Genomic DNA, 12,005 nt, shown 5'->3' with positions numbered 1-12,005 from the left:
GCCTCAGTTTTCCCACATTCCCTCCAACATTTATCATTGTAATTTCCTGTCATCTTAGCCAGTCTGAGAGGTGTGAGGTGACACTTTAGATTTTTCCCTAATCAACAGTGATTTAGAGCATTTTTTCATATGACTACAGATAGCTTTAATTTCTTCATCTATAAACCGTCTGTTCATATTCTTTGACTATTTCTCAATTGGGGTATGACTTGTATTTTTACAAATTTGACACAGTTCTTTATTTTAGAAATGAGGCCTTTATCAGAAACACTGAGTATACATTTCCCCCCAGTTTTGTGCATCCCTTTTAATCTTGTTTGTGTTGGTTTTGTTTGTGCATAACCTTTTTTTTTTTTATTTAATAATTACATTATATTGACACTCATTTCTGTTCCGATTTTTTTTTCCCCTCCCTCCCTCCACCCCCTCCCCTAGATGGCAAGCAGTCCTTTATATGTTGGATATGTTGCAGTATATCCTAGATACAATATATGTTTGCAGAACCGAACAGTTCTCTTGTTGCGTAGGGAGAATTGGATTCAGAAGGTATAAATAATCCGGGAAGAAAAACAAAAATGCAGACAGTTCACATTCGTTTCCCAGTGTTCTTTCTTTGGGTGTAGCTGCTTTTGTCCGTCATTTATCAATTGAAACTCAGGTCTCTTTGTCAAAGAAATCCACTTCCATCAAAATATGTCCTCATACAATATCGTTGTCGAAGTGTATAATGATCTCCTGGTTCTGCTCATTTCACTTAGCATCAGTTCATGTAAGTCTCGCCAGTCCTCTCTGTATTCATCCTGCTGGTCATTTCTTACAGAACAATAATATTCCATAACATTCATATACCACAATTTACCCAGCCATTCTCCAATTGATGGGCATCCATTCATTTTCCAGTTTCTGGCCACTACAAACAGGGCTGCTACAAACATTTTGTGTGCATAACCTTTTTAATTTAAGGTAATCAGTTATCCATTTTCATTTCTCTACTTCTGCTTTGTCCATCTATTCCACCCTTCTCTATATATGGAGTATGAGACGTAGGTCTGTGCTAAGGTTGGAGGTAGTTTTTACCTTGCTTGATATTGTCAGCGCTTAATACAGGGGCAGGCACACTTTCTGCTCTGGTTGATTTATCAAAGGTATACACTTGAAGGCTGGGTAACTTTGAACGCATCTAGAGCCACGTAAGGCTGGAGAGACCAATGGGGACGATCAGAGGGCGGAGCTGAAATCTCAAAGTGCCCTCTCCGCTTTTGAAGACTGCTTAATGGTTGGAGGGGAAGGAAGGAGGAGATAAGAGGAAGAAGACGCAGCCAGTGGAATTTGAAAGCCAAGGCGGGCTGCGGACGGGAGCAAAATCCCGGCCCAGATTTCTTTTTAAAAGATCGGATCATCTTGTGTATCCGGCCCAAAGGAGGGTCTAGATTTAGATCCGGTCAGAGGGGAAATCCAGGCTTTGACTTTCAACTTTTGGACTGCGCAGGAGACCCGGGCGGATGGTATTGTTCGGAGTGTGAGCCTATTAGGAGGGAGGGTCTGTCTTGTTACACTCGGCTACAACACTTAAAAACACTTCGGAGGCTCCAAACATGGACCGGCGGCGAAGTTCGAGGCCTGGCAGAGCCGCGAGGTAAGTGCTCCCTTCTCGGGGCAGGGGACGGCTTCTCCAGCCCTCCGGGACCTAAGTGCCCCTCCTCCTTGCTGTTGTCTCGGAAAGTCTCCACCACTCCGACCTCGATCCCATGCTCTTCCAGGGATTGCAGACTTTGACAGCCTGCTTCCCGCGGTTACCGGCAGTCTCACCGCCCACTTGTCTCTCTTAACTTTGGCTCCCCTTCCTCCCTCATTCCCTTTCCCAGGGGGCTTTGCAAAGTCACCAGTGACCTCCCCTTCGACCTGTTCTCGGTCTCACTGACCTGATCTGATGGCTGCTGCAGCGCTCTCGTTTCCCGAGGATACGCCCTCCTGCTCCTCACTTTTGAATCCCTTTTTTGGAACATTTTTTTCTTGTTTGCTTTCCGAGCCTTTCTAGGCCTTCCTCTTTAATTAAACACAAACTGAGCGCCCACTGTATGCGAGGCGTTGTGAATGCCGAAACGAAGATGAAACAACCCTTGTCCCCAGAGAGCTTGCATTTTCCCTTTTATTCCCTTTTATTCTAGTTTGGCTCCTTCCCTCTCCAGGTTTCTTAATTGTTGTCTAAGCCGTCTGGATTTCCTTGTAGACCCAATTGTCTCCTGAGTGCCACTCCAATCTGAATGACCCAACATCCTCTTCAACCTCAAAGCGTCCACAGCTGCTCGGATCCATCGATTGCTTTATTTCTCCCAAAGCCCGCCCCCTCAGAGAACTTCCCTATTGCTATCATGGGTACCACTAAACCCATAAGTAACAATAATTGCCAGCATATTATATCATAACTATATCATACATGGCAATATGTTTAATGTAACTTTTCCGTAACTCAATTTCCATATTTGCTCATTAATCCTCATGCTAACCCTGTGAGATCGGTGCTGTTATTTCTCCTATTTTACAGATCAAAATAAGGTACAGAAGTTAAGTGAGTTTTTAAGGGTCCTACTGATGTATGTCTCTTGGACAAATTTGAACTCTTGTGTCTTCTTCCCAAATATCCCTTGTGCCATTTGCTTCAGATGTTTGAAAACTTCCTTATAACGTTGATCTCTGTACAGTGCTGGGCACACAGTTCTAAGCAAATTCCATTTAATTGTAAATCTTGTAATTCTAATAGATTTCCGGGCATTTAGCACAGTGCCTGGTATATTGTAGACCCTTAATAAATGTTTATTGATTGAATGTACGTGCTTGTTGATGAATGAGTTAGTGACTTTTTTCCTTCTCTTCTCATTCATCAATTACCAAGACTATCCTTCCCTTATCTCTACCTTTGCCATTTTTCTCCCCATTTTATGCTCACTGCTTCTCTTCTGATCTGTCCAGAGTATTGTTATAGCTTTCTGACAGATCTTGTTTCCAACTCCACTCTTAATGTTGCTGTCCAGTTTCTTCTCCCTTTAGAGAGAACAGATGGAGAAGAGCAAATAGAGTGCCAGGCCTGGAGTCAGGAAGACCTGAGTTCAAATCCATTCCAACACTTTCTACCTGTGTGACTATGCAAGTCACTTTACTTCTGCTTACCTGTTTTCTCAACTGTAAAACGGGGATGATAATAGCACCTTCCTCCTAGGTTTTATGTGAGGATCAAATGAAGTAATAATCATAAAGCATTTTGCACAATGCCTGGCACATAATGTTATATAAATATTGATTATGATTATGTCACTCTTCTAAAGGCAGTGTAATTAATTTGTTCTGTTCAGTGGTGCATAGTTATTACAAAAGTTTTTTTTTTTCCTTTTTATAGTTGTAAGAAGAGAGTTGGGAGGGGGAGGGAGTTGAGGGAGAGATTGCCCCCCAAAAAAGGTGAGGAGTAGAAAAAAATAAATAAAAGTCGTTGAAGCATTTTTTTTAATGAACAGAAGAGAAAGAAGGCAAGAAAAAATGGAACTTAAATGCCAAACTATGCATAATAAAAATTCTTAGTTTCATGCACAATCCTCTTTTTCTAAGTTATTGTATGTATGGAAAACTTGGCAGTTCTTATATTTAGAATGTTTTATAAATCATTTTTACTTTTATCCCTATGTTGGAATGACCATTTATGTCATTCTGCTTAAGACACTTTCAATTCAATAAATATTTATCAAGCATCTACTTTGTGTGTGACAGGCATTTTGCTAAGAGTTTTGGCAGTTCCCTGTTTTATTATTTTTTTTAACTAAATCTTTAATTTTACTGGTATAGGAAATACTCAATAAGAGAACCCTTGCTGCCAGTTTAGATGGGCAATTGCTCTACGATTTGTAGGTTTAGAAAATTGCTAGGCACTGAGAGGTTAAGTGATTTTTCTCAAAGCCATACAGTCAGAAGGAGTCGCTGGCCTTTCTGATCAAGAAACCAACTCTATATCTCTTATACCTGTTAACAGAATTTTACTAAGTCTCTGAACTCTGAATAGCTAGAGCAGAACAAAGCCGGCCTCAAGAAGTTTTTATAGATCAAGTAGCTGTTTAATCTTTTTAGAGTATTCTCTTTATTAACTGTAAGTTCTCCTGGGCAGGAGACCTCTTCCTGTAGAAAAGATAGAGATTTATACACAAATCATAAATGTGAAGGGAGGTAGAGGTAGAGGTAGATTACAATACAATCATTTTCAGGATCCAAGAGATTTCCCAGACAAGTCCACAAATACTAGGACAATCCTGTGAGAACAGTTCAGAAGTGACTGTTTCAAATCTCCAGATAGCGAACAGGAGGAGGGAAAGGATCAGAGTTCTGTGACGGGAATAGGTTGATTCACTTTGATTCACTTTGATTCACTTACACAGAAAAGCATTGTCAAGAATTGATTATTTCAAGCTGCATTGTAAGACTGACTCTCAAGCTGGAAGAAGCAGCTCTGAAAAATCTAAATAATTAGTATTCATTACCTATATTATCTTGATAATTACAAAAATATATGATTTTTCCCATATACCAAATTTTTCCATCAGCATAGAAAAATCACCATAATAATTTTTTCTACATATCCATCCTTCCCTATTACTTCCTGAATAAAGTTCAGATTTTTCAGACTGGTGCTGTCGGCCCCTTTTTGTATCAGCAACTCCCCCTGGCTTCCTGGTGAAATTATGAACTCTTTTCAGGATAATACTTTTTTTTTTTTTTAATTTAATGATTACTTTATAATGACAACATTATTCCTTGCACTCGTTTCTTTTCCGATTTTTTTTCCCCCTCCCTCCCTCCACTCCCTCCCCTAGATGGCAAGCAGTCCTTTATATGTTGGATATGTTGCAGTAAGGATAATACTTTTTAAATACAAAAAATAAAATATATAGCTTTACAAAGAAAACTAAAAATTAGTGAAATAATTTTTTTCCTATCCAAGTTGATACATCAGATGAAATATATGCATAGATCCCTGAATTCCTGCTCTATGCAATCTGTTACCATGATGGCTTCAGTTTAAATTCAATAAAATATTTATTAAGCATCTATTCTGTATATTGCACTGTGCTAGGTGCTAGGGATGCAAAGATAAAAAGGGACACAGGATGTGTTCTTAGATAAATAAGATATATATTCAATAATCAGTTTACAAGGTGGAATGTAGTGAGGTAAAGGAGAGATCCAAAGTATTTCAGGAAAAATTTGGGGAGGAAGTGATAAGTAAATAAAGTAAATAAAAGGTCAGGGCAGGCTTCACAGATGAGATGGTGCTTGCTGGGCCTTGAAGGTGCATGATTTCAGCAGGTGGATAGGATGCTTCTGTGAAGGATGAAATTAGGGATGATCCAGGGAAGTAGTGAAATAAGGCTCGAAAAATAGGTTAGAGCTGAATTGTTAATGACTCTAAAATACCAGGTTAAGAAGTTTGTGCTTGGAGGAGTTGGGGGGAAGGGAGGGAAAAAATTTAGAACACAAGATTTTGTAAGAGTGAATGCTGAAAATTATCCATGTATATATTTTGAAAATAAAAAGCTTTAATTAAAAAAAAGAAGTTTGTGTTTTATTCTTTCAGCCATAGGCAGTGTGTCCAGAAGAGGAGATTCAGATATGAGAATTGGGAAAGGAAGAGAAGTCTTGGTAGGGGATTGAAGTGGAGTCATGAAAGTTGTCTTCATGTATTTGTTGGTCTGTTGATGTAGAACTGAGATCCTTTGGGGCCCCACAAAATAATTCATTAGGAACTGGTGGAAGTTATTCAAAGGCAGGTTGAGGCTGGGGTGAACAACAATTTTCTTTCATAGAGAACTGTCCAAGAAAAACCGCCTAATAGTGGGAGCTGTCCAACAGTGGAATTTGTGATCATGGGAGGAAGCCCTTAAGAGCTTTATCCAGGTCTTCAAGTAGAAGCTAAAAATGTAGGAAGACTCTTGTTCAGGTTGCCTTTGTACCATGTACCCTCTGAGGTCCCTCTGAGGCAGCTAGTTGGTCAGGAAATAGAGTATTGGGTTCAGAACTGAGTATAAAACTGGATTCAGGCATTCAACTATGTGACCCAAGTTGTTTAACCTCTGCCTCAGTCCTCAATTGTAAAATGGCAACCAACATCTCTGGAAATGCCAGGGTTATTGTGAAACTCAAATGAGATAATATTTGTAAATTCCTATATAAATGCTCTACATAGTGTGATTATCATCATCATCATTATTATGGAAACAGTGAAGACTAGAAAAGGATCATCATCATTATTATGGAAACAGCGTTAGTCCAAGTCTAAAACAAACAACTGGCAGTCAGAATTATAGTTTAGAACTGGAGAAGGAAGCCCTTACTTAGTATCGTTTGTTTACAGGCCATGGTGTGGCTGAGTTAGTAGGGGAAGTTAGAATTCTTTAGTGCCCTTTGACCTTAGGCGTGAATAAGATTGCCTAGGAGGAGATAAAGGAAAATATTTAGAGGATAGAGCCTTGGGAAGGGTGTGTTTAAGGCTAGGAGGAGGGAAGAGACTCCCAGAGCAAGAATGATCCGCAAAAGATCTAGACTATTGAGTGTTATATGGAGGCCAAGAATAGGAAGGGGGCTGGGGTGGAGTGGGGCTAATTAGTACCGTTGAATAAGATTGTGAGACAATTAGGATGAAGCCTGGACAAAAACCTTAGGTGATCTTTAAGTTTCTTGTATACCTGTATAAGTATGCCCCCAAACTGGCTTACATTTTGTCATTTTTGTGAAAGATGTTCTCCCTTTCCTTTTTATATGTATACTTTTAGAGTGAGAAGGGATCTTAGAGGTCATCTTGGCTATCTCTTCCTACTCCCATTTTACATATAAGAAAACAGATCCCTAGAGGTTGTGCCTTAACCAAAGTCTTATAAGCAGTAAATGACAGGATTCAAATCTAGGTCTTCCATCTTCTAAATCTTGCATCATTTCTACCACATCCTAATTTGTTGTTATGGAGTCATGTCAGATGTGTCTGACTCTTCATGACCCTATTTGGAATTTTCTTGTTAGAGGTACTGGAGAGGTTGCCACATCTTTCTCCTGCTCATTTTACAGATGAGGAAATGGAAGCAAACTGGATTAAATCACATGATCAGAGTCACACAACTAAGTGTCTGAGACTAGATCTGAACTCAGATCTTTTTGACTTCAGGCCTTTGCTTTGTCCACTGAGACACCTAGCGGCCCACATCATGATTACCTCAATTTGTTTTTTCTGTCTACCTTGGGTTTTCAAAGTATAAATCCAATTTAAGTGCAAAGAGAGACTTTTAAGTTCTTTGCTGATAACTATTCTTTTAATTTCCTTCCATCCATCTATCCATCCCTCAGACTGTTCTTTTAATTTTCCTTTTTATACCTCATTTCTGTTGCTAATATTGCTAAGTGCTCTTCAAAAAAAAAAAAAAATGCAGTTTAAGCCAAAGTAGAAGTTGTAACTAGGTAGCTAAGGGGCTGATTTGGAAGACAGAAAAGTGGAAGTTCAGAGGATAGAATATGCTTTTATGAAAGTTGTATGTCAGAAGAGACAGAAATAGTGATTTTATTAATAATAATGACTGCCATTTACATACTTTAAGGTCTGCCAGTATTGTTTTATATGTGCTATTTTATTTTTACAACAATCCTGGGAGGTAGGTGCTATTATTATCCCCATTTTACAGATGGGGAAATTAGGCAGACAGGTTAAGTGACTTCAGGGTCACACAGCTAGAATGTGTTAGAGACTAGATTTGAACTTGGGTCTTCCTGACTCCAGGTTCAGTAATCTATCCACCTAACGGTCAGGTTTTGGAGGGCTTTCGTTCTTTTATTGAATGAGCAAAAATGAATCAGATAACATAAAGGAGGCATCTGAAAAGTAAGTGGTTGAGAGGCAGCTAAGTGGCACAGTAGATAGAACGCTGGCCCTGGAATCAGGAAGACCCCAGTTCAAAATGTGACCTCAGACCCTAGCTGTGTACCTTGGGCAATTCACTTAACCCAATTACCTCTAAAAGAGAAGTAAGAGATTGCAAAGAAATTGACAGTTTTGTCTTTTTCTTTTTAGTCCCAAGAAAGAGTTAAAGAAAACAGGGAGACACAGTCAAAGAAAAGAGGTAAGTTACCTTTTTATATTTTAGTGTAATTCAAGCCAAACAACAATGCAAAATAAATGCAAGAACTTAGTTCTGTTTCTTAGATATTGATAAGACTATCCTTAGTGTTCACGTCTTTAATCTTTAGTCTGTGGTGTAGTTGAAGTGGTCACTTCCTTCATTCAAGTAAAGCTAGATACAGTTAGGACAAACTATGATATCTTGTGGGCTTGTTGTCCAAGTTCTCCCAGGATGTAGGTTGCTTTGGAACAGTAAGAACTGAGTTCAAATGCTGCTTCAGATGTTATTAGTGTGACTGATTAATTCACTTAAATTCTCCAGGCCTCAGTTTTCTCATTTGTTAAAATAACTATGTTGGAGTTGATTGCCTCTAAGATTCCTTCCAGCTCTACATCTGTGATGTTATGATCCATACATTTTCTCCATAAAGGATTTACTCAGCCTGCTGCAGGCTTTTTTCCATGTTTTTATTCCATGAGGATCAGGGCAGCCCTCAGGCCCACTATCTGTTGTGTTTCTAGAAAAGTTGACTCTCTTGATGAGAGAGAAATTCTGAGAGACAAAGTTCTGAGAACAATTCATTTGTGAGTAAAGCTATTGTGATTGTAGTTGTTGTTTACTTGTTTTTAACTCATGTCTGATTCTTTGTGACCTCATTTGGTATTTTCTTGGCAAAAATATTGGACTGGGTTGCCATTTCCTTCTTCAGCTCATTTAACAGATATGGAAATTGAGGCAAATAGGGGTAAGTGACAGTATTTGAGGCCATTCAGTATTCTTGACTCCAGACTTGGTGTCCCACCCACTGAGCTACCTATTGGCCGCTAGGCCCACGTAAGCACAAATGGCATCAATAACATATTAAATTTATATTTAATGTTAAATCTATGTTAATTTGTTTACATCTAAACAAAATCAGGAAAACAAATCAATTTTCAGTGTCCCCCTCTATATTTGGCTAGCCTACCCCCTTCATGCATTTCTTTGATAACACCATTTCTTGTATTTGTTACCTTTAAAAAATTTTTTTTAATTATGTTTTTTATATACAAAACATATGCATGGGTAGTTTTTCAACACTGACCCTTGCAAAAACTTCTGTTTCAACTTTCCCCCTCCTTCCCTCTAATCCCCTCCCCTAGATGGCAGGTAGTCCCATACATGTTAAATATATTAAAGCATATGTTATATATAATATATATATATATACACACACACATATACATATTTATGCGGTTATCTTGTTGCACAAGAAAGATCAGATTTAGAAAGAAGATAAAAATAACCTGAGGAAAAAAAAACAAAAATTGCATTTGTTATTTTTGAAAATATATATAGCTTGCTCCTATTTTGTTCTTCTGTCTTGAACTTTAGATTTAACTACATAACAGCTTTTATTCTTACACTGTACCAGACTCTGCAACTATACATTTAAAACATTTGCATTTAAAAAGTATAGATGTTTGTGTTAGAGAGTACCTAGGTCACTAAGTACTGAGCAGTTTCCTATATATAGCCAGTTTCCTCTTTTCCTTTTCTTTGATTTTATGTGTAACTCATTATCTATCTGCGGCCATTGTCCTAATTTAATGATTTACTGTCTCAACACACTAGTCTTCCAACTGTATTTCATAGTTTTTCATTTAGTTTTTCATGTATGGTTAGGCTAGTATTTTTTATGTATGTTAGGCTAGTATTTTTTGATGAGTAATCATGGATTTCATTGAAGAGGTTTGTAATGTTCGGGATTTTATACAGTCAGCATGCTATTATTTATAATCAGCAGCATCTATAGTAAGAGTTCTTAATGTTGCAACTGTGAATTTGAATTAGGAAAAATATACATCTTTCTTTTCTTTTTTTTTTATTATAGCTTTTTATTTACAAGATATATACATGGGTAATTTTTCAGCTTGCAAAACCTTTTGTTCCAATTTCCACCTCCTTTCTCCCACCTCTTCCCCTAGATGGCAGGTTGACCAATACATGTTAAATATGTTAAAGTATAAGTTAAATACAATATGTGTATACATGTCCATACAGTTATTTTGCTGTACAAAAAGAATCGGACTTTGAAATAGTGTATAATTAGCCTATGAAGGAAATAAAAAATGCAGGCGGACAAAAATAAAGGGATTGGGAATTCTATGAAGTGGTTCATACTCATTTCCCAGTTCTTTCAATTCATTACTGCTCTATTGGAACTGATTTGACTCATCTCATTGTTGAAGAGGGCCACGTCGATCAGAATTGATCATCATATAGTATCATTGTTGAAGTATATAATGATCTCTTGGTCCTACTCATTTCACTCAGCATCAGTTCATGTAAGTCACTCCAGGCTTTTCTGAAGTCATCCTGCTGGTCATTTCTTACAGAACAGTAATATTCCCTAATATTCATATACCACAATTTATTCAGCCATTCGCCAATTGATGGGCATCCACTCAGTTTCCAGTTTCCAGTTTCTGGCCACTACAAAGAGGGTTACCACAAACATTCTTGCACATATAGGTCCCTTTCCTTTCTTTAAAATCTCTTTGGGATATAAGCCCAGTAGTAACACTTCTGGATCAAAATGTATGCACAGTTTGATAACTTTTTGAGCATAGTTCCAAATTGCTCTGCAGAGTGGCTGGATGTATTCATAATTCCACCAACAATGTATCAGTGTCCCAGTTTTCCTACATCCCTGCCAACATTCCACATTATCTTTCCCTGTCATTCTAGGCAATCTGACAGGTATGTAGTGATATCTCAGAGTTGTCTTAATTTGCATTTCTCTATACATCTTTATTTTCACTAACTTCTAATTAAAACACTTCCTTTAGTTATGAATTTTAAAACAAATTTCTGAGAAAGATCCCTAGGTTTTGCCATACTAAGTGGGGTCCATGACACACAAAAAGGTAGAACCTTTGGGCAGTAGGGAATCCTTCTTCCATTTTGATCCTGAATAAGATATTCCATGACAGTGATGAGCACCTTTAGGTAGTATATAAATCTCTCTGGTTTATTGCCTCATGATGTCTGTAAAGGTCTGTAATGGGCTTTAAATACCAGGCTGGGGAGTTTTATTTTCCTTTGGCAACAATGGGATACCACTGATGATTCACTCTCTTTTAGTGTTATTCCTGATCACATACTCTGTTTCAGCCAAACTGCTCGGTGCATTTCCACAGACTGTTACTAGAATGTCTTTCCACCTTCCATCTTCTCTTAGCTTTTTAAAGAAAGCCTTAGCTTTCTTCTAAGCGTGGTTCATATATCACAATACTTAAAAAGGCTTTTCCTAATTCCTGTAATATTGAGGAATTCTTAAATCTTTTTTGTTTCATGGACTCACAGGCCTTCTGGGGAAGCCTGTGAAGTCCTTTTTAGAATAATGTTTTGGAATGTAGTAAAATACATAGTAGAACAGTTAGGTGGCATAGGGAATGGAGGGCCAGACTTGGAGTCAGGAAAGTATATCTTCCAGAGTTCAAATACAGCTGCAAACATTTACCAACTATGTGACCTTGGATAAGTCACTTAACCTTTTTTTGTTTCAGTTTCCTCTTCTGTAAGATGAGTTAGAGAAGGAAATGGCAAAACTACTCCATTATTTTGTGAATAAAACCCCAAAAGGGGTCATGAAGAGTCAAACACTGTCAGCGATCGAAATGATTGAACAATAACAAAATACATAAAATTTCAGAGGAAAAAAATTATATTGAAGTATAATAACATCTTATTTTTTTTAAAAAGTTCACATATTCTAGGCTAAGAACCCCTGCTTTGGTTGCTAATGCTCTTATCCTAATGCAATTGTTTTTGCTGAATTTAATGAAATATCACTTAAAAACTTTTTAGTGGCTTATATTA

General features: G+C 37.8%; 1 protein-coding gene across 4 annotated transcripts in view; it reads left to right on the top strand.

The window, feature by feature from the left end:
- Window positions 1-432: 432 nt before the first annotated feature.
- Window positions 433-12,005, top strand: part of CENPU (centromere protein U) — an 80,253-nt gene continuing 68,680 nt past the window's right edge. For all 4 annotated transcript variants that reach the window (XM_051966398.1, XM_051966397.1, XM_051966399.1 and 1 more), the window contains exons 1-2: window positions 433-1,636; window positions 8,093-8,141. In XM_051966398.1, the coding sequence (XP_051822358.1) occupies window positions 1,596-1,636; window positions 8,093-8,141 (90 nt within the window). In that variant the 5' untranslated portion in view covers window positions 433-1,595. The remainder of the gene's footprint in view (window positions 1,637-8,092; window positions 8,142-12,005) is intronic.

Source organism: Antechinus flavipes, chromosome 6, assembly GCF_016432865.1.
Source record: "Antechinus flavipes isolate AdamAnt ecotype Samford, QLD, Australia chromosome 6, AdamAnt_v2, whole genome shotgun sequence".
NCBI classification, from domain to species: Eukaryota; Metazoa; Chordata; class Mammalia; order Dasyuromorphia; family Dasyuridae; genus Antechinus; species Antechinus flavipes.
The sequence above is the reverse complement of the archived record's forward strand: the minus strand, read 5'-3'. Positions and strand labels throughout refer to the sequence as shown.